The sequence below is a fragment of the Leuciscus leuciscus genome (assembly GCF_965113295.1).
Source record: "Leuciscus leuciscus genome assembly, chromosome: 1".
Classification (NCBI taxonomy): Eukaryota; Metazoa; Chordata; class Actinopteri; order Cypriniformes; family Leuciscidae; genus Leuciscus; species Leuciscus leuciscus.
The window spans coordinates 76,669,659-76,693,293 of record NC_138725.1 but is presented as its reverse complement, the minus strand read 5'-3'; the positions used below and the strand labels follow the sequence as shown (position 1 = coordinate 76,693,293).

The 23,635-nt window shown below is 39.9% G+C and overlaps 1 protein-coding gene across 2 annotated transcripts in view; it reads left to right on the top strand.

The window, feature by feature from the left end:
- Nucleotides 1–23,635, top strand: part of bahcc1a (BAH domain and coiled-coil containing 1a) — a 123,489-nt gene that overhangs the window by 37,481 nt on the left and 62,373 nt on the right. Inside the window, exon 1 of one of the 2 annotated variants that reach the window (XM_082184554.1) lies at nt 20,767–21,165. The exons of the other annotated variant lie outside the window; for it this stretch is intronic. Coding sequence (XP_082040680.1) covers nt 21,153–21,165 — 13 coding nt within the window. The 5' untranslated portion in view covers nt 20,767–21,152. Of the gene's footprint in view, nt 1–20,766; nt 21,166–23,635 lie in introns of those variants that run through there. 2 annotated transcript variants of the gene reach the window in all.

Here is a 23,635-nt window from a genome sequence, read left to right as displayed (position 1 = left end):
AGGCTGGTGGTTCTCACACACTGCGGACACACATCGGTGTTCAAACACCTTATAAAAGTGAATTCTGCAAAATAGGTCGCCTTTAAATTGCTAGGCTATGTACACATGCTAAAAACTTTAAGTTAAAAAAGTAAAAAACTAACTTTAGCTTGATCTGATGTAAAGCCAAAGCAATCTCTGCTACTGTAATTTCCTATTATCACTGTAAAGCTGCTTTGAAACAATCTAAATGGTTAAAAGTGCTATATAAAATGCCCTAGCCTTCTAAATGCTTAATTTTAGGAGCCAGTGGCTAGTCATATTTTTAGTCTGACTGATAGACTTAAAAGAATAATCTTTTTATTTGTCACATTTGATGTCTTTGTCTCTTTTTTTGTCTCGTAATGCGGCGCTGTTATCATTCACGGCATCGTGACGACTTTATGAGAGCAGTTTTATGAGGGCTTTATGGAAATCCTGTGCATGTGTGTATGGGGCTTTGCTCTCTCATCTGTAAATGATTCACACCAGCTTTGCAAAGATGCTGTGTCTCAAAATAACTTGATTTTGGTGTGCGATGCCAAATCTACTGACTGCTTTTGCTGAATCCTGTCCTCTTCTGTCACACTCACCGATTTAAGAAAGACAAATGCGGGTGACAAACTAAACGCCCGCCTCTCTCATTCATTGTCACAGACTGCTGAAAAATAACTGCAGTATTAAGTCAAAATTATCAATTGTAATAAACTGAATTGGGTTTGTTCTGGAAAGTATATGTGCAGCTTCTCTCCTCCTTCTTTATTTGTTCCCTGCTCTTTGCCTTTGGTAAGATTTTATGTAATATCAAAGACTATAGAATAACATTCGTATGGTTTTGAATGGGGAAGTGCTCAATATGGCGGAATAAGTCCCGCCTTCTCAATAAGAGCCAATCGCTGATTGGTAAAGTCGTCGTGTCACTATGCGCATTAGCTTGATCCAGCCTGAAAGAAAATCGTTTTCTGTCATGATTTGAGCGTTTAGAAAAGTTTAGAAACACAATTTATGAGACAGTTGTTGTCAGATTTCATTGGTGGTTTCAAATATGAAATTTAATCATAAGCTTGACGAACATTTTTGGAGAATTTGATGTTTCCCCATTCAAAAAGATATGCGTTTCTAAGATGGCCGCCAAGTGAGATGACTCGTCTTAAAGGGACTTTGGTAATATTCCTACGCCACAAGATATAGTCCCGGCCGATTTTGAGTACCCAGAAAAGCGCTATATAAATGAAAATGAATGTGTATTTTGGCAGGACTGGAGCTCAGTCCTGATTCTGGGTGCTGACTGATCAATACAATGTTATATACATTGGGCTTATACACACCAATAGCTCCTTGTTAAAGTTTAGGCCTGAGTGATTTAAAGGAGGTGTTTATCTACTATTTGAGTTCTCTTGTCACATTTGCTGTGTTTTGTTTGACGTCAGGACATCATGGAAAGACTGAGTTCTGCTCGGTAGCCTTATATTACCCTGAACACTCATACTGCCGCTCCACAGATACACTTTTGACTCGACATGAAAGGCTGCTGAAACACGTTCTGCTTTGCTGCGTGAGAAAGCTTGTAGAGGATCCTGCTCTCCATCTGATGTTCCCAGGATCCACACCAGCACTCTTGCTTTCCTTCCAACCCCTCTGTCAACACTACACAGGCCAGCTGACATGTTTAATGGGAATAAGGCCTAGTGTAAAAGAGGTTCAGCTAATACATGCTAAGCCACTCCTTCAAAGCATTTACTGTAATGTCTGTGGAGGGAAACTGAGTGTCATTTTGGATAAATGGTGCCAGCTCTGAGAAGTCGTCTGGAAAACTGGCTGTGTTGTGCCCTCGGTTAGAGAGTTAAAGGGCCACTGAAGTGCCTTGGAGCAGCTTTGTTTGATGCGTTGACGTAATTTCCACTAAAACAGGAAGCTGAGGCGGGACATTTTGAATAGCTCCTCCCCCTTTTCAGACAGCCAATAGCGTTTAGTTTCCCACAGACTGCGAGTCGTACTTGACGGCACCATGGAAGCGAATCCGAGCGCTGATGATATGCTGGATTCAATAGTAGAAGTGAATGAATTCATTCTTAACCAACGTACGGAAAACGTAGTAAAACTCGAGTGTTTGAGCAACCGAACACACACTCCCTTCAACGCTCGCTTTGGCCAGGTGGTGTTTATAGCAGAGGGGGTGGAGCTTCAGATTCTAGAGATCATGTGATTGGACAGAAGATGTGATGAGAAGCTGAAGTGCGCGGTGATGTCATCAAAATCCCTGATCCATTTTAGCGGAAGTGAAAGACTAAGTTCTGAATGCTTATATCTCCTAAATGTCAATTATGTCTTTTTTTTTTTGGGAGCACACCAGCTTATTCATAACCTTGAGGCTAACATATTCATACTAAAAGCTAAAAAACGTACATTTTGATTTCAGGGGGTCTTTAAAGAAAAGTTTTTTTGAGCGAGTTTGCACCTTTAGCGTGTGCATGAGATCTGTAGAACCACCCAGTCAATCATAAGAAGACATTCATTTCCAACCCCTTTCATCAGATGGATAGATAGATAATCTTCACATTATATACGTTAGATATTGTGGTAAATGGTAAAATCACCCTTCTGGGAGTGCGCATGCAATGCTGTGATGGTCAAAGTGGCACCTTAATCTATATGCTGAGAGGTGCGTTTCAGCCCTGATACTCCCTTTCACACAGAGATTCCGGAAAATACACGGATAATGTGTCCCCGGATCGTTTGATATTGGTTCATTCACACTTCCAGTGATTTTCCGGAATCTGTGAGTGCATTCACACACACCCCGTGAAGATCCCGTAAAGACACGTGACGTCAGGATGTGATAACTCCTGTCAGATGTCAGTTCTGCTGATAACTCGAGGACGAGTCCATACTCCCCAGTAGCGCCACTGGGTTTGCCGAGTGGCTCGTTCCCCGTATGCTGTAGCATAGGTTGTAGAAAGGCCCGTGCGATGGCACGTGCGTCATCACTACGACACACCCCTTACGGCATTGGTCCTGGCTTTTGTTCACACAGGGCACGTTCCGGATCACTGATCCCGGCAATGTTACTAGGTCCCCATCCCGCCATCAATCCCGGGACGTGTTTGCGTTCACACAGAAGGCACTCTATACATTTTACATCAATTTCCCGGGATCAACGCGCTGTGTGAAAGGGGCTTAGGTGAATTGGTTTCCAAAATGAACTGGAATTGGAAGCTTCTAAATGAACTGATTTCTGCCTATGACCCGAAACGCTGAGATGGTCTGTGGAAGTGGTTTGGAAAATGAGTGGTTGGATGAACTGATGTGCTGAAATGAATCTTGACTTGAGAAGGAACAAACTTTCAAGAATAGTGCATTTGATTGTCGACTCAACTGGGTTATGAAGCTACCCAACACAATCACCACACGTAGTTGTCTGGCCCACACAACCAATTTCTCTCGGCCCACAAACAGCAAAGATTGACGGCCCTCCAATGGGCCAGATCTGGACTACAGTCATAAGCGTAAGTGGCCCAAATCTCAGCCAAATAATAATAACCCATAACCAGTCCTGAACTGGGCTACACAACAATTGCTATGTGGGACGGATCGCTGGGACAAAGTTTGTTTGAGTTGTTTTTCAAATGTCGATGCTTTGATTGCAGGAGAAACCTCTGTCCTTAAAGGGTTTGTTCACCCAAAAATGACTTGCGCACAGATGTTACCGGAAGCCAGTGATTATAGTTTATTAAGTTATAAATATGGAAAAATGTTCTCACAAAAACACATCTCTTTGCTTCAGAAGTCCTTTATTAACCCCCCGGAGCAGTGTGGAGCACTTTTATGATGGATGGATGCACTTTTTTGGGGGGGGGGCTTCAAAATCTAGGGTACCATTCACTCCCATTATAAAGCTTGGAAGAGCCAGGATAGTTTTTGATATAACTCTGAGAGTGTTTGACTGAAATAAGAATGTCATAGACACCTAGGATGGCTCGAGGATGAGTAAATCATGGGATAATTTTCCTTTTTGGGTGAACTATCCCTTTAAGCACTGAGTCCAGATGTACAGCATCTGTGTTTTGATTTCTCACTGTCTCAAGGGACAAATCTGTTCATTCTCGAAAAGAAACATTGCACTAACATACGATAACAATTGCTGAAAAGATCACACAAGTCGCACATGCTAGGGACTGTGCACTATGAATCACACTAGAAATGTATCAACCTGTAGACACAAAGAGGAACTTGATAAAGGCCCAGATATACTTAGAGCAAAATCGAAGATCGAACTGATGTGACACTAGTTCGAAACAGTTTGACAAATCAGGCTGGTAAACACCTTTGAACTACCATTGGTCAATGTTGATGATGTAATAGGTGGGTGTGGCTCCGAGGCTCCGCCTTTATCACGTGGAAATCTTCTGTGAGTAATCTGAGTAAAAAAACATGAACTCACTGGAGAGACGCTTTATAGTAGAAAACTAAGTTGTACTTTTGATGAATTGAATTTGTTTTATGCTTAATGCTGTAAAGCTTGCTGCTTTTAAGCAATCTATTGTATAAAGTGCTAGCCTATATAAATAAACGCTAGCCTATATAAATAAATGTTACTTTACTAGTGCGAATTGCAGAGCTTGTGCAAACATTCACATTCCTATGATCAGATGCTTTCTTAAATGCTTGTTATCTCATTTTTGTTGTATATTTTGATATTGAGATGAAAGCGCACAGCACATATTTACATATTTATCTAACCGTTAGATAAAAACTCAGTGTGGACGGCATCAGATTTTCAACAGTATAGTGTCGCTGTTCACTTATTTTGAACTTTATTTTAATCCACACAGGCTCAACAAAAAGCACCCGAGCCACTTTTTACGAGCAGCATTGCTTTGTTCCTCTACAAGTTCTCCTCTGTCAGCATTCGTGACCTTCTAGCTCTTGTAAAGATTGCAGGAAAAACTCCTAATTTTGCTCATCCCCCATTGAAGGCCCAGCTAGGGAAGATGTTAAACAGACTCTGGCGTGGCCCATGGATGAACAGCTCATGTTCAGAGTCGGCTGTGTGAGCTGGTTGACCTTTAGTTGATCTCACGACAATGGGTAGAGGAGAAAAGATGGAGGCGGGGGTGTGTTTTATGAAGGAACACGACCTAGCATCCTACGAACAAAGATTTAATATCCTTGCTCTGTGCTTTAGCCTAGAAAGGATCATTAACTTTCCTTGCTTGCTCTTTACAAAATAAAAGAGTCCAATGATGACAGTGCGAACTAAACCAGGACACAAAGGTTAGCCAGAGGTAATATTCATGTGGAAGTCTAAGCTATAGTAGCAAAACAGCCTGTGTAATTTACGTTTATGGTTTTATCCAAAGCGACTTACTAGGCAGTAGGCACTAGGGCTGAGTATCGCGTTTTTTTGTTTGTTTATGATTTTAAAATCGATTTTTTTTTATTCCAGAATCGATATTAATACAAATGAAATTGCTTTATTTTTGTCCTTGCTTGTAGACGAGGTTGACATTTCGTTCCAATAGAGGATGAAATGTGTCGTTTTCTATGAGTGACGTAATATCCCAAGTGGACACGTGAAAGAGACGTGAGACTGAAAGCACCAAAAAGCCCTCGCGCTACTCATACTGAGAGAGAGAGAAGACAATAGAGCTGGACGATTCATCTTTAAAAGACTGTGATCTCAATTCAAACACCCACGCGATCTTTCAGTTCGTCTGTCTATTAAACCTTTGACAAAATCATATCGCAACATTCAAATCTGTGTTGGCGCTGCTGCTGACCCGGAGAGAGTCGTCATGAAAATGATCGTCAAATTATCATAGAAGTACTGGGATAAAAGTTTAGAGTTCAAATATAAACACTGATGTCTACAGTAGCGATCAAAATAGAGTAAATCAGCTTTTGATAGAAACTTGGTGCTTAAAATAACGCATTTATCGATTACATTGTTTCACCACTAGGTGGTGACAAGTGACCGGTAACATTTTTATTTGTTATTGAATCATTTATTCAAGAGAATGTAGTACTGTATGATGCTTCTGAAATAAAACTATCATAATAGTAAATATGACTCATCTTATACATGAAGAGTCTGTATAAGTGTATGATTTAACTGTTCCCCATGGTCTAGTGTTAAAAAAATCGCAAAACATTGCAATATCGAATCGCAATACTTGTAAAATCGCAATTCTTAAAAAAATCGCAATACATATCGGATCGGCACCCAAGTATTGTGATATAGTATCAAATCGGGAGATAGGTGTATCGTCCCAGCCCTACTGGACACATTATCATGTTGTTCCCTGGGAATCAAACCAATGATCCTGTTGTTGCTAGAACCATACTCTACTGTTTGAGCTGCGAAACACTGTGAGGATCAGAGAGAGTGTGTGGAGATTGATCATGTGAAACCCAGTTATGGTTGTGTCTGTTGCAACAAGCCAAAAGCTCAAGGTTTGCCTGGTTTGCAATGGTCTAACTACACAAAATGATCCAGCCAAAAAGCCATTTCTTCATTGACAGACATTCAGAAAGTCATGTATTCTCATGAAATAATTTCTTATTTTATTATAGCATTTCATTATATTGACAAACATGTGCAAACAAAGATGGAGGCATGCAGGTTACACACTTTTTTGGGTCGTGCACCAGTTTGAGCAACAGCCATTGAGATGAATGGGAGGGAGTGTGAACGGATATCTCTCTAGGTATTACAGACCTTGCAAGAAACCTTGACTAACTTATTAGAAGTGAAGTGTAGGAGGACAAACTAAAGCAGGACGTTACAGTTCTTTGTCGTACTGGGACCCTGATTTATGTGGATACAACAACAACAGCCTCTCTCAAACTGATGAACGAGCCAAACTTGGGCCAAAGACAACGAGCGAGGCATTCGTGAAGGAAAAGGACTTAAAGATAAAGGGTTGATAAGGAAGAGGAGGAAAAGGGAGGTGAGAGGGGGAGGACAGGAACGGGAGATGGGAGAGAAAGAGACAAAGGAACGATGAAGAGAGAAGAAAAAACTGAGCAATGGGAGTTGTGGGGGAAAAAGACACATGGACGAAGTTGGAAGAGGAAACATAAAGACATTGAGGAGTAAATCAACCTTGAAGATGGAAGTGGTGTGGAGTCGATTTATGTAGCGCCGCCTCATGTATCATACATTATCCATACAGCAGCCTCTCTGGAGATACTCACGTTTAATAAACACTAAAGTGACTGGAGTTGTGTCCTGTGTGTGTTTGTACGCTCAGGTTAATCTTGTGAAAGCGGTCCAGAACACGTCTCAATCATATCTTGCCCCAAAATCAAAGGGAAAAGGAAATATAGAAGAGAATTTTCTTTATTTTTACACTGCCAAAATACATTTTTAATCCGTATTTTTGTATTGTTTACATTTTTATGAACTATTAAAACTTTAAGGGATGTCTTGGATTCCCAGTTCCCAGTATCCCAGTTCAGATAAGTGCGATTTTGGACCAACGAGATTGCGTACAACACAGAAGTAGAAGAAACCAATAAATCAACAAAACCCTGGTGCTTATTGAGACTAATTAGAACTTTTAACCTGGACGTTTAAGATTTCATGGATGAGATATAGTGGTTTGGACAAGAAAATGTGCGTAATTGACATGAAATCCTCATGACCCAGACATGATTTGTGAGATTCACCCACTCAGTCTAGCTTGATCCACCTTTAGTTACATACGCACGGCAGCCTCGACCGTCTGGTTACCTGTTTTCTCGCGCTTATTGGCTGTACAGCTGAAAAAGACCACCCAGTTTTTGACGGCAGGGGGGACTTTTGATGTGGCAAGGGCAAATGTGTGGGCCGTTGGTTTGAAGCCCTCTTAAAACACACTTGCACACTTTAACAGCCTCCAGAGTGGCGTCAGTGTATGTAGTCAAAGTCTTGAGTTACACACACAAATCTACTACTCTGCACTTTTCTCACACACATTTGGATTATGTGGTCAATTTATTGGAAGAGAAATAAGTATGCGATCCGGACATTACACTTCTACTGTCTGTTTTTCAATTATAGGAGAGGCAGAAAGTAGACACTATATAAAAAGGTATTAGCGTTTGCCGTGTGGTTGAGGTCCAGTGTTTGCTAGCTGAGCAGAAACACATAATCATGTTTCACTTGGTCCCCTCAAAGTTGCGTTGGATTTTGCCCTGAATTACACACATGATGTTTGTCAATTTAAAAGATACATTTTAAAGTCAAGAAAGTCGCAGTTTGATGTAAAACTGTTGAGGTATAAGACTGTGAAAATACGTAATTACAAAGACTACAAACCCAAAAGGCGCACGTCATACCTTTTCTCTCAATGAATGAAGCTAACTTTACTGAAGCTAACGTCTGTCATTTTTTCTATAGTCTTATGTTATAAGACTTAAGTTATAATCGTAACGTTACGCCGTCATGCCTGAGTGTTTTGTACCAGACTGCACACATACGTACATAGTGCGAGACGAGAGATGTAGTTCATTGAGCGATTTTCACATAAAACTAAATGTTACTCTTCTGTTTTATGACAATTATCTTTTAAATTGACAATCATCATATGTGTAATTCAGGGCACAGTTCAGACACAATAAAAAGATAAGTTGTCTCTCGCTATTGACTACCATACATATTTTTTCCATGAGCCGGAAGCGGAGGGGAGGGACTTGGCTCTCTGTATGCTTACACATGAAACTGCTTTAATTTTTTATAAAAGTGTATTTGAATTATATTTTTTATTCAAAATGTATTTAGAACATCTGCTATATTTGCATCCAATTGAAGCCAAAAGACAAAGAATTTAATCTAACCATCATCTGAAACTTTTCAAGAGAAGATCCAACTACGCCACAAACCGCAGTCATGAGGGGCTTTCGCACCGGATAGTTGTAGGAACGAGCCTCCAGGGTGGATCCCCGAGAACTAATGGTTCCCACAGGAACGTGTCCTGTTGTGTTCGCACCGCCAGTAGGAACTCTGAAGTGACGTAAGACACGCTTGTTGTTGTGTGTAGAACGGCAGCCAAAGCCACTCGCATTTTCCATGTTCATTAAGTTTATGATCAGTCTAACAGTCCTGGATAATACGTTATTAGATAGAACGGTTATACAGAGAAAGTAGAAGTATATGAAAAGTTATTGTGTATTTGATGAGCAGAAATACCTAATCATGTTTCTCTTGGTCTCCTCAAAGTTGCGTTGGATTTTCTCCTCAGCGTAAAGGCTAAGAGGTCCATCTATCACTGTTTTACATGTTCGTAGAGTTCGTTTCTGGAGCAAATATATAGGCTATAATCTGTGTGTTTACACAGCGTTTTTAAAAATGGCGGTTGCTGTGGTTTCGCGTGCGCTCGGCCAATCAGCGAACACTAACGCTAACTAGTTCCTATAGCGCTGGGTTACACCGACTCTGAAGTAGGAGCTCAATTAGCTCCTCCAAAAGAGTTCCTTGAACTAAAATTGCTCCTTAGTTCCTGCAAAAAAAGCAGGTACTTTCGCCAATAGTTCTGGGAACTATGAAACGGTTCTTCCGGTGTGAAAGTCCCTAATATTTCCGAGAGGCTTCCACACAGTTTCTGTATCTCTTCTCCAGAGACTCTCTAAACATGACATTTAATGAGAAACCAATGGAATGAGCAACAGCGGCCCCGAAACAACCCAGATCCGTTAAAATTCCCCGTGCTTTTTTCCAAACTAGTCATGTGAAATCCTGTCTGGGTGGAATCAGTGGCTGGATACATGGGAGCTCTTTCAGTACTGAACACGATGACTCAAGCCCGGCTCAGTTCGAACAGATGGCAGCTCTTAACAATGGATCAGAGAGACTCAGATCTCTGTGTTCTTGGAGCCCCGACTGAGATGAACCCACACCACCTACACTCACTAGATCCAGATTAAAGTCAGGCCTGTGAGAAACACGCCTGGCCGGAGTTTACACTCTTCTTCCCGGTCCTCCAGAGCTGGGGTTGTGCAGGATGAGCATGAGGGTTTTCAACAAAGGATTGCAGTATTACTTTTACCCAAGTATGACACTCTTATCCTCACACAACCAGAACCTTGCTCTGGGAATGTTTTCACCTTGTTTTTAAGGATTCCTTTGCTAACTGTGATTTAGTTATATGTATTAAAGCTGGAGTATTCAGTTACATTTCTCTTAAATTCAGTTAAATTTGACTTGACTAGACTAACACCTTATGTAGACTTGATATTAACATCTGTTTCAAGCAATCCAATCACTCAAAACACCCCGGATATAACAGTAAAGGCTGTCTACTTACCTGCCAATCCACTGCGCTAAAACAAATGTCTTAAACTTTACCTGTTATGTGCTGCTCAATAAATAACCATCAAACAAAAAACAAACACCTCAACTTCTGAAGTTTGCCAACATGCAATGCAACACAGATCATGTGAAGAATGGCTAAAGTTATTACAGCTGCTCGACTAAACAAAGCAATGGCTCATGCTTGGAAAGCAACATTTTATGCAGTCCTATTTTACATTTCTATGTTTTATCAACATGCAGACACTGAGTAAATGAACAAAATCACGCTGAAATCCAATCAGAAGTTATCACTGTATGTTAAAGGTGTAAACACTAATCTCAGTTGACCACTTGTGATTGGATCAAATGTTAATACCAGGGGTCAACTGTAGGGCTGCAACTAACGATTATTTTAATAATCGATTTTAATCGATTAAATCGATTAGTTGTTTCAGCTCTAGCCAACTGCACCATAGAGACTATGTGACCCTGGATCACAAAACCAGTCACAAGTCACACGGGTTTATATGTGTCAATACCCAACAATACATTGTGTGGGTCAAAATTATCGATTTTTCTTTTATGCCAAAAATCATTAAGATATTAAGTAAAGGTCAACTGGACCATAGAGACTATATTATTATGCAAATATTTGTATTTGCTGTAAACTTCCCCTACTCTGATCAAGATGCATAGAATAATACCCAGTTAAACTACCAACATTTTGATAATGCAGCAAAACTAAGTTTGCAGTTGTTAAAAACAAAGAAGTAAATTAAGAGCAATATTTTTTTTTTCTCTGATTATAATGTTGTTTTATTAATGTTGGCGACAAATAGACAACAGAAGGTCTATCAAAACTGTGTTTACAATGCAAGACCAAATGCACAGATTCAAGATTTTGAGACTTGCCAGATATTTTGTTCCACCAAATGTGTCTCAGTAATAGTGTAGAAGGACTTAAGTGTTATTGTTTTATATCAGAGTTTAATGCATATTACAGTACCTGTACTTTTAACATGTTTAATGCATATTAGCGTCTAATATGTTGCCATCTGAGTCCACTAGTGAGGAAGAGTGTGTCTCATTAGTCAAAGAGCCTGAAATAGGCTTTATGGGTCTGAGTAACTCTCTGGAATAATTTTTCCGTATCAGCACCGTTGCACAGGCCCTGTGGGGGAAGAAATCGGATTTTCTCTCTGTTGTGCCAATGGGAAGCATCATGGGAAAGGAGTGGAGATTGGATTGTAGGGAGATGGGCTGACGCAGCTGTGGGCGGCTCTTTATGTGTGTGTGTGTGTGTGTGTGTGTGTGAGTCTGGGAACGTGGTGGATGAGGTGAAACACAAGCTAAATTTGGTGTCACTGAAACGCTCTGAATTTGAAATGGTTTTGATGAATAGTGTGAAGAGGTGAGAGGCATAAAGAAAACTATTTTTATTTCTTCATATTAGAATCTTTTCTGAGCCGGTGTGTTTAATATGCTTTAGTATACCAGTGTGAGTAAGAGAGGAAAGACTGAGTAACATCAAGTACTAACTAAGCACAGCATGGGTAAAACATTGAGTGATACACTACCAGTCAAAGGTTTTGGATCCGTAATGTTTTTTATGTTTTTAAAAGAAGTTAAGTATAATTTATTCCTGTGATCAAAGCTGAATTTTCAGCATCATTACTCCAGTCTTCAGTGTCACATGATCCTTCAGAAATCATTCTAATATGATGATTTGATGAATTTATTATTACATTTTTTTGAGGGAAATAAAATAAATCAATACTTTGATTTAATTGATCAAAAGTTACAGTAAAGACCTTTATAATGTTACAAAAGATTATATTTCAGATAAATGCTGTTCTTTTGAACTTTCTATTCATCAAAGAATCTTGAAATTAAAAAAAATACCAAAATGTTTTCAGCATTGATTTTCTCACAATTGCGAGTTTATATCTTGCAATTCAGACTTTTTATCTCAGATTGCGTGAAAAGAAAATCAGAATTGCGAGATATAAAGTCAGAATTGCGAGATATAAAGTCAGAATTGCGTGATATAAAGTCAGAATTGCGGGTTAAGTCAGAATTGCGTGATATAAAGTCAGAATTACTTGATATAAAGTCAGAATTGCGAGATATAAAGTCAGAATTGCGTGATATAAAGTCAGAATTGCGTGATATAAAGTCAGAATTGCGTGATATAAAGTCAGAATTGCGTGATATAAAGTCAGAATTTCTTGATATAAAGTCAGAATTACGTGATATAAAGTCAGAATTGTGTGATATAAAGTCAGAATTGTGTGATTATAAAGTCAGATTTACATGATATAAAGTCAGAATTGCGTGATATAAAGTCAGAATTGTGTGATATAAAGTCAGAATTACTTGATATAAAGTCAGAATTGTGTGATATAAAGTCAGAATTACTTGATATAAAGTCAGAATTGCATGATATAAAGTCAGAATTACTTGATATAAAGTCAGAATTGCATGATATAAAGTCAGAATTGCATGATATAAAGTCAGAATTGCTTGATTTAAAGTCAGAATTGCTTGATATAAAGTCAGAATTGACTGGTAGTGTATGTTCATAAGTTTTTGCCCTACCCAGTCGTGACTTGACTAGGATAATTTTGATGGGATATATATTTTCTGCTCACAGAATAATGTCATTGGTCCATCAGCTGTGCACATTAAACATCAGATACTTTCTAAACCGGCTGCGATTTTGTTCTTCACACAGAATTTTTACTGAGGATAGAAACATAATTTGCCGCTGAAAAGTTAAACTCTAATGGTTTTCCAAACACCATTTGAATTACATTTATTAAAATCCGGACATCCATGATGACAGGAATAACATCTCTGAAACACGTGTGTGTATCTAACATCCCCAAGGAAAAATGATAATTCCCTTCGCATACGTCTTCAGAGAGATTGTGCTAATGGTGTGGACGGCTCCATTGATGATAATGGGATATTTCCAGTCTTGTGTTCCTCGCTCGGTGTAGACGGGATGGTGGTTGGTTGAGGAGAGTGGATTTTAATAAAGTGAGAGTGGGATGAAAGAACAACATGAGGTGTTTGGAGAGAAAACAGTGTGTAAGCGGGAGTCCAATCCTCTCTGTGCCAAATGGCAGGAATCTGGCGTGAATCGCGGCTCCTGTGAGGTGATGTATGTAGTTGAGCTTTCGGGAGGCTGAGAGTGAACTGACTCGGGTGTATTTGGCTGAAACTGTATATAATTCTGGCCAATGGCTGCTGTGTTTTAGCGTTTAAGACTGCACTTAAAAGGATAGTTCATCCAAAAAATGCTGTTATCATCTATTCGTCATTTTGTCAAAGCATAAGTATGTCTTGTTCTTCACCAGTTATTTACCAGAACATCCATGCTATTTTTTCACACAACAGGGAAAAGGACGGGAAGTTAAAAGTAAAAGTAGGCCATACATCTCATACATTATTTCCAAAGCCATATGATAGAGTATGAGTGTTTTTCAGCAGTGATGAGATTAAACAGATAACAGATCTTTCTGTCGAGTTGTCTTTCATCTGATCAAAGAATGATTGTCAAAAAAAGTGTTCAGGTTGAATCGTTCTTACAAATTATTCTCTGAATCTATCAAAGCGGTTATGAAATTAGCGTCAACTTACTGACACTGGTTGTATTTGCATGCACTTAAGGCGTTCTGAGACATCATGTAAACATGAATGTCGTTTTCCGTACAACGTTTGAGGTATTGTTGTGAGAAGGCAGTGAAAAACATCTGGGTTTCTGATGGAGAATAATATGGCTTAAGTGATCATGTAAATGCATAAACGGTGTTTTTGAAAAGTGGGCATAGCTAAAGTAACGGAGAGGTGTGGAGATTGGCGCTTACTGATAGAGTCGCATGTATACAGGGGTTGAGAATACACTGCATGTAAACTAATCTAGCAATTAGCGTTTTTCAGGTGTGAATGTAGATAATAGTCACTGAGTGGATAATTAACAAAAGAGTTGTTTTTCTTTTACATAATAAATGTCATACATGATAGGAATGCACCGATATGAAAATTTTGGCCGATACCGATAACCGATAATTCTTTATATTTGAAAGCCGATAACCGATATATTGGTCCAAATTTTTATATAGGCTGATTTTTGAGAGCCTGATTACAAAAAACAAAGTCTCACCATTAATAAACCTAATCCATGTGCCAAACACACTATTATAATGATGTTCTCATTATAATTGTATGTAGCCGATATCCTTTTCAAAGCATTTCCAATCATATTTCAATCAATTCAAAACCATCATGTTGAACAGTGCACATATGAAGTGTCTCAGCTGAGGGAAATAATACATTGTTTATCGGCTTTAATATATCGGCCAAATTGTCTTATCGGACCGATAACGATAACGTTAAAAATGAACATATATCGGCCGATACCGATATGGTGACCGATATATTGTGCATCCCTAAATACAGAAGCATTGATTTTTCTTATTATGCAAATATTCCTAAATGTTCCGAAAAGTTATTCACATAATATGTTGACTTCTGATCTAGCTTTCAAGTCTCATTCGCACGTAGTCATTTAAACCGTCTGTACTCACACACAATGGTATTTTTGGATGAACTGTGTGTGTGTGTGTGTGTGTGTGTGTGTGTGTGTGTGTGTGTGTGTGTGTGTGTGTGTGTGTGTCTGTGGAAGAGAGAGAAAAAAATCGACCAGGATTAACTTAATCTTCTATTCTGTTGATAAATTTCCAAATGTGGAGCACCTTAGTCACCATGGTAACAAGGCGTGACTCAGCATCCTGTCCCCCCACATCATTTCCATTTAGATGTTCTCATACTCTCCACTTTCAATACTCATACAGAAACACATGCACAGAAGATTGTTTTCCATAAAATAAAGTACATTTTTTGACATATTCTTAAATAAATAAATAAGCAATGTTAAATTAATTTTAAAAAATATATATATTTTGCATTCGCAGAGAATGAAAATATGCAAATGAACTTGCTAAATTTAGTCAGAAACAAGAAAACTAAACTAAAAATGTAAATAAAATGTTATTAAAGGGTTAGTTCACCCCAAAATGAAAATTCTGTCAGTAATTACTCACCCTCATGTTGTTCCAATCATGTAAGACTTTCGTTCATCTTTGGATCACAAATTGATTAAATCTGAGAGCTATCTCACTCCTCCATAGGCTTCCAGAGGGACCGAAACTCGCCGGCCCAGAAAGTCAGTGAAGAAAATGTTGAAATAGTCCAAGTGACTACAGTGGCTCTACATTAAGTTTATCATGCGACGACAATACTTTTTGTGCGAAAAAACAACAAAAATAACGACTTTATTCAACTATTAGTGTTCTTCAATGTGGGCCTCTGACGAGAGTTCACGGGAGCGCCACGACGCATGCGCGAGAACTGAGATTACGGCGTTCTTCTTCTACTACTACTTGTTACTGGCTGCTCACTCCTTAGGAGTATTATCGCCATCTACTGTACAAGATGACGTCCCGACATTGCCGGGAGCGCAAAACGGTCTGTTTACAAGCAGCTGAAGACGCGCGCTGTATGTAAAACTGTATTTGTAAATATGTCCGCAGATTTCGATGTAGATGAAGATTTGATTTTTTTTTTAACCAACCATACTTATTCAAACCAGAATACACAGACATTGAACTACAAGAGATGGAAGATGCTGCAACACAACCGCAGTCTGCTTCTGAAAGACAGAGAGCATTGGACAGCTGATGGTGTAAATGTAATCAGTGCCAAGCGATGCCTACTGAGGCCATCCTTAAAAATATTTTGGTTTGCCGTAACAGCCAAAAAAAAAAAAAAAAAAAAAAAGGGGTCGGTTGGTCGGTCTATATATAGCCTAGCCTATATTCTTTCTTCTTTTTTTTTAAAGATTCAATGTAGAGTTTTGGTTCATTTAAGAGACGAGCGCGCGGGCGCCTCCATGTCCTGATTATATTGCCTGCATGCTACAATTAATACAAAACGAAATTCACTTTAAAGAAAGGCTTTCTACAAAAAGCCTACAGTAGCCTACAGAGAAATTTAATGTCGGAGCATCTTGCAGGTGAGCATGTGGGGGTAGAGATAAGATTTTCGATCAATCATCAAATATTATATTATTTTGCTTTTGTAAAACTGTATTCGTAATGTATGTAACTGTATGTCCCAATCGATGCAGCACACGCTCTCCTGTTCAGGCCATCCTTAAAAATAGTCTTGTTTGCCATAACCCGACCGACCCTGTCAATTTAGGACCGACCCAATTAATAATTTTTTTACCCTTTTGGACTAAAAAAGTCCCCTTTGGTTTTTAAGTTGATAAAAAAAACGACTTGCCGGTTGTAAACTTGCGTTAACTTGCGAAAGAATATAGGCTATATATAGACCGACCAACCGACCCCTTTTTTTTTTTTTTTTTTTTTTTTTTTGGCTGTTACGGCAAACCCAAATATTTTTATGGATGGCCTCAGTAGGCATCGCTTGGCACTGATTACATTTACACCATCAGCTGTCCAATGCTCTCTGTCTTTCAGAAGCAGACTGCGGTTGTGTTGCAGCATCTTCCATCTCTTGTAGTTCAATGTCTGTGTATTCTGGTTCAAATAAGTATGATTGGTTAAAAAAAAAATCAAATCTTCATCTACATCGAAATCTGCGGACATATTTACGGATACAGTTTTACATACAGCGCGCGTCTTCATCTGCTTGTAAACAGACCGTTTTGCGCTCCCGGCAATGTCGGGACGTCATCTTGTACAGTAGATGGCGATAATACTCCTAAGGAGTGAGCAGCCAGTAATAAGTAGTAGTAGAAGAAGAACGCCGTAATCTCAGTTCTCGCGCATGCGTCGTGGCGCTCCCGTGAACTCTCGTCAGAGGCCCACATTGAAGAACACTAATAGTTGAATAAAGTCGTTATTTTTGTAGTTTTTTCGCACAAAAAGTATTGTCGTCGCATGATAAACTTAATGTAGAGCCACTGTAGTCACTTGGACTATTTCAACATTTTCTTCACTGACTTTCTGGGCCGGCGAGTTTCGGTCCCTCTGGAAGCCTATGGAGGAGTGAGATAGCTCTCAGATTTAATCAAAAATATCTTAATTTGTGATCCGAAGATGAACGAAAGTCTTACATGATTGGAACAACATGAGGGTGAGTAATTACTGACAGAATTTTCATTTTTGGGTGAACTAACCCTTTAAAGGGGTCATCGGATGCCCATTTTCCACAAGTTGGTGTGATTCTTTAGGGTGTTCATGTAAAGTTGTTTGAGGATAAAAAAAAAAAAGGAGAGAATGGGTTTTCTTAATTGTTATGGTGGGTGTCCACACACTGCAAAGACACATTTACATGCAAACATCATATAAAAGTGAATTTTGCATCCGATGACCCCTTTAAAGCACTAGTAACATCAGCTCAGCCTCTTGCTATGGCTGAGTCACGGATATACTACGCTTCATTTTAAAAATAGTTTCAGATTGAAATGCCAACTGCAGTTGTGGATTGATCCAAATAGACTCAACGTACACAAAACAATCCCAATACACAAATCCCATGCTCTTCTATAAAGCTATCATTGTTTGAGTGAGGCTAGACTTGCTGCCATGGCTCTGCTCAGTCCGGCCCTGTTATCTACCGTTCCCATAAAACATGTCCGCTGCAAAGGAATTCAGGCATCCATCCATTAGCCTGTGTGTCTGAGGTTCGAGCCCCTATCAATGAGCAAATAGACCTTTAGAAATGATGGATACGTTTGAGCCTGAAGCCGAGTACACCCCTAGGGTGAGGCTGACCAAGCAGGTATTAACACACATGCTCCAATAATGGCTTTATCAGACTGACAGCTGTTTGTTAATATGATTTCATTTCTGTCACACTCGGTTTATACGAGTTTAGCTGGTGGCTGTTTGGTCTCCCTCCTTCCCTCGCTTTTCAAGCTCAAACCATCGCTGGTTATTTAAGGCTACGTCTACATTAGTCTACTGAAAGTGGCGTTTTCGTTTAAAAACGCTCTCCGTCCACACTAGCGTTTTCTGACGTTTTAGTGCGGATGAGAAACTTTTGAAAAACGCCTGAAAACATTCAATTCACCTTTCTATGCATGCGTAAAAGCTCACTGAGACGATGCAGACAGAAAAATAAATAATTAGGTTATCGCGCAATTCTTCTGACTATATCTCGCCAATCACTGATTAGTCGCTCTCAGTCTCCATTATATGTTTGGTCTAAAACACGACTGCTCTCATGTTTTGCCACAGGACAGCAAATGTGAGTACATTTTCTGTCTTCTTTGCAGGACAGTAGGCGCGTTTCCATTACAGATTTGTGCAAAACTTTTGCTAATTTAATTTAATTTAATTTTTATTTATTTTTTTCTAAATGGCGACAAAAAACTATTGCGAAATGATGCCGTTTCCATTAACCGATGTTATGCGACTAAAACTTAATTTTTTCCTCTCGCGATAAGTAAAATCATTCCAAAATGGAGGTTTGTGTACTATATCTCAGCCACTGCACTGGCCATTATTATTAATCCAAGGAGATGTATGTGTGTTTTCCAAGCATTAATGGTAAGGAACGACCCTTATTATACTTGAGAGCGGCATATATGAGGTGTTTCTGGGTGTTTCTCCCTCATATCTGCTTCGAGGTCTTGATTGCGGCATTTATTTGAGGTTTAGAATCCATTATTCCTGTAATTATTTTGTCTTTCATGAATTCTTAAGAACTCTGTCTCGTGTTCTGTCCAAGCACACCCCGTCATCTACGTCAGGTGACCTGTAAATGCGCAAAAACTGCTTCCATTGCAGGTTTGCGAAATATTTCTTTTTCGAATTGCCTGAAAAACACCTCTTGCGAGCGTAAAAACATTTTTGTGATAAATGGGAGTTTTTGCGAAAATTACGTGTTTCCATTAAGCGTATTTTCAATTCGCAATTTCAATTTGCGCAATTTGAAGGGTAATGGAAACGCGGTTAGTGATATGAAGAGTGTGCAAAGTAACACATTTTATCAACAGTGTGAAAGTGAATAGCACATAACAGACACAATTCCGGTATAATGAATATCTGTTGGTTCAATATGCGTCACATGACTAAACTTGTCATCGTTTTTAAATGCCTCAAGTCCACACTACATCGCTAAAACGGCGTTTTCAAATTTATCCACTTTGGAGAGAGTTTTCAAAAAGGTTTGTTTTCATGAATAAAAACACTGTGTCAGTGTGAACAGAAGGACAAACTGGAGAGAAAAAGATGCGTTTTTAAACGAAAACGTATTAGGCCTGAAGCAGGGGTGTAATTAAACACACCTGGCCCAGCTAATCAAGGTCTTCAGGATTGCTGGAAACTTGCAGGCAGGTGTGTTGGATCTATACTCTTCAGGCCAGTGGCCCTCCAGGCGTGAGTTTGACACGTTATTTAAAGTTTAGTTACCTCAAAAAAAGAAAATTGTGTCATCATTTACTCACCCTCATGTTCTGACAAACTCCTATGACTTTCTTTTTTCCATTAAAAACCCAACAGGGACATTTGATTGAATGTTTACAGAGCTATTTTACATACAATGAGAGCAAAAGCACCATCAAGCATCAAAAATATTATTTATTAGAAATCTTCCCCACCACTATAACTCTTGAATCTTATTTATTCTTCTGCATATTAAAACTCTGAATGTGAGAACCAGCTGTGGTGGGCATCAATGAAGTCAAACCTATCCCGATGCACCATGTTTCAGAATGTTTGTACATTAATATTTACCAGATACACTTGCTATTTGAAGAGATTTCAACACAGAGACTTGTGTTGACTCACTGAGGTTTTGTTGGATTTATTGCCATCTTTGTTGGCTCAATGAAAGCAAACAATTAAGGTTAAAAAATCTCATTTGTTTTGGTTAAAGCTACGTGTCAGTTTGGTTTACATTAGACTAGAAATCTTGGACAAGAAATAATTGTAAGCCTCTTTGATTTTGAGTTTTGTGGCTGACCACCAAGCCACTGTGCAAACACTGGCTGCCACTGCACACACACAGACACAGCACTTCCTCTGTCCTTATCGTTTTTGTCACTTTTTCACTTTATCATACTCTTCTCTAAGTATACACCCCTCTCCCTCTCTTTTTTTCTCCTTTGCAAACACCCACAGAGAAGCATGTGCAACTGATCGCCCTCTTTTCCAGTGATTTCGTCCTCTTCCCACATGAGTCCTGGAATCACTTCAGTTTGACTCACTTTGGTGCTGGTCAAAGTAGGACTGCTGTCTGGCCAACCCCCTCCAATTTACATGCTCACCCACTCACCAAGTCTCACACACACACACACACACACACACACACACACACACACACACACACACACACACACACACACACACACACACACACACACACACACACACACACACGCACACACACACACTCATCCAACTTGGTCCCTAAGGGTCCCTCCACTTCCCGCTCCACACGTCCCTCCAGCGCTGTGAAACGGGAGCGCCATCCCAGTTGTCTACAAACCAATAGGAATGTTTGGCTACCAATTCTTCTAATGTTTTCAAGATGGCTTTGACTCTTATAAGGAAATTCCCCCAGTTTAGTAGCCATTTGAAATTCCTGCTCCTTTTTTACAGCGAGGAAGTGTTCTCTGAGTCACGGGGCGAGAGCCAGTTGTGCGCCCCAGTCTGTCTGAGGCTCGGGAGTTCGAAGGAGCGATTGCCGTGTTAGCCGTCAGTACGAGAGGATTGTATAAGGAGTCTTATGAGAGTCTGAGGTTCTGCTTTCTTGAACTGCACATCTAACATCTGTTTTCTATAAAAGATAAAGAACAGAGGACTCAAGTGACTCTTACAGGATGTTTTTACTTGGTAAGTCAAAAGTGAGACTCTTTCCTCACTGCCGACATGCTTTTTCTGATAACTGTGACTGTAGTGTGTGGTTTACATGGAAATGCAGTGGTTACTGAACCAGGGCAGCTTTTTCTTCAGGACCCTTACTTCTCACTAGGCACTTCCATGTATTACCGGAGGGATTGGTTAAGTGATTTACATACAATTTCCTCTATTCCATAATTTGGAGTTGTTTGGATCATTGTGGGGTGACACAGTTGCTCTGTTTGATGTCAAGTCAGCATGCTGTCCTGAATTACTCTGAATTACTGAATTATTGTGTTAACCACTTCTAGACTTTTTTTAGACTCTACAGAGGAACAAGCAGCAATTCAAGTTTGAGAAATGTGTGTGTCTCTGGCTGCTTTCAACAGTGATGTCGGACGATTGCATAGTTAATATGAGCAATCCGAGCAGCGAGTCCAAACTGACGATGTCATGTCTTAGGTGTTACTTACTGGGTTTAACACAGGCCTGCGATCAGTTATTGCCCTCGAAGGCTTCGCTCCACCAATTGAAGATAAACTGCTCAACTTTCATCAGATCAGTGGGAAACGGCAAGTTAGCAACACCCCAGACCGGCTCAGCCCACAGAGCGTCTGGTTTGGATGAGGCCATGCTGTTCTCACTCATCTCTCCAGTTCTTGCCATTCCCATGACAACGGCACCATTAAACGCCTCCCACTGAGCCGACTGGGAGCTGACTGGGATCTGAATGAATCTTCCCGCCTCCGTTAATGGGTGGCAATGCCATGGCATCCGCTGTGGCGGCACATGAGATCCAGTGTTTACAACAGGTTGTGCCAGGACCCCGCCGGCTACGACATGCCTGTGGGTGTATGTGTGGATCCCAAGGATTTGTGGATGTGTGTATTTATGTGTGCATTAATCTAGGCAGCCCAACCATGCTTTTTTTTCTTTTCTTTTTTCTTCAAATGATATAATAGGATTAATCTCCATTGCTGTAAGGGATCGGCACAGATTAAGGATGCACATGATCTGATTTTTCTTAAGCCTTCATGGAAGCACCAGACTGGCATTACCTAAGATGTAAACATTATTAGGTCAGGGAAAACAGAACATTACGAGGCTGGCTTAGCTGAGGAGAGCCCTGGTTTTCCCTTTAATGACCTGCTATATAAACACTCTCACGCCCTAGATCCACTCTAGCGCCCACTTTGGTTGGTTGGCAGCCACCCCTGGTCACTTGTTTACACCTCTACCCATCATCTCTGTCCTGTCTTTCATCTGCCCCATGTCTTGGACCAGCCCACGGTTGTCTAGTTGGATACCATGGAGGGGAGAAATAAAAGTGGGTGGCTGTCCAAAGTTTGTAATTACAATACTCCTCCTAGTTCCCAAGAAGGCCACTTCCATTTCCCTCCACCTACAGCTTCCTGGACGCTTATCTGTCACGGGATGAACTGCATATTTGAAAGTTGTTGCATTAGTGTTTTTCTCCTTGTGTTCACAGTTTCTTGCCTCTGACATCAGAGTGGCCGTGTTTTGCTCGGTCACATGGATGGCATGCTCTCAGAGGGAGGTGTCTGGTAACATCAGACTTGCACTGTCCCATGTGTTTTGTTTGGAGCCTTGCCTGTTCAGTTTTGGGTTTGGCTGTACGAGTAAATTATTAGCTCATAAACTTGGTGTATTTGTGAGATCAAACACTCATGAATGTTTAAGTAAGCCTGCAAATATTTGCGGTTGACACTGGCGGTCAATATTTCCGTTGTGTATTGTACGTTATTTCATTACTGAATGAAGGTTATAATGAAACGATTATCTTGCAGAGTGATACATTTTCACAATTTGCAAAAAAAAAAAAAGTCTGGTCCAATTTGTTGATTATTCTGGTCAAAGACATGGTCAGGGTGTTTTCCCGCCTTTGGCCTGAGATGCTGATAGGCTCCTACCTCCCCGGGACCCTATGTAGGTTTGGAGAATACCCAGCATTTTGCTTGCTTAACCATGACCATGCTTAATCAGTGTGTCTTTCTCTATCTTTGTAATGAATAATAGTCTGTCATTTACAGGGGCATTGTTCTGACTATTCAATTACTCATATTTGTCTAGCTAAGTACAGGCAAATTCACGGGTTGATATACTTCTAGCAACTATTATGAATGGAGACAAACAGGTTCACAGCGAGAGCTCAGAAAGTTCTCACTACATATTTGTAGTCACCATAAAATGTTCTTGTGTAATTGTGATGCCGTCTAAGGCCAAGACTACAGGATTTACGATGTCAAGACTGAAGATGTAGAGTCAAAGGTTAAAATGCTGATTTACTAAGGCTGTAAATAAAGTGTTAGCTTGTTTAGGTCAGGCTTGCAAGGGCATCAGCATGCTAATACATTCTCCATATCAGTGGTTGAGAATGTGTTTTTGCACATTCTTTGGATCCACAGACCAAAAAAAAAAAAAAGAAACATGGAGACTTTCTGGA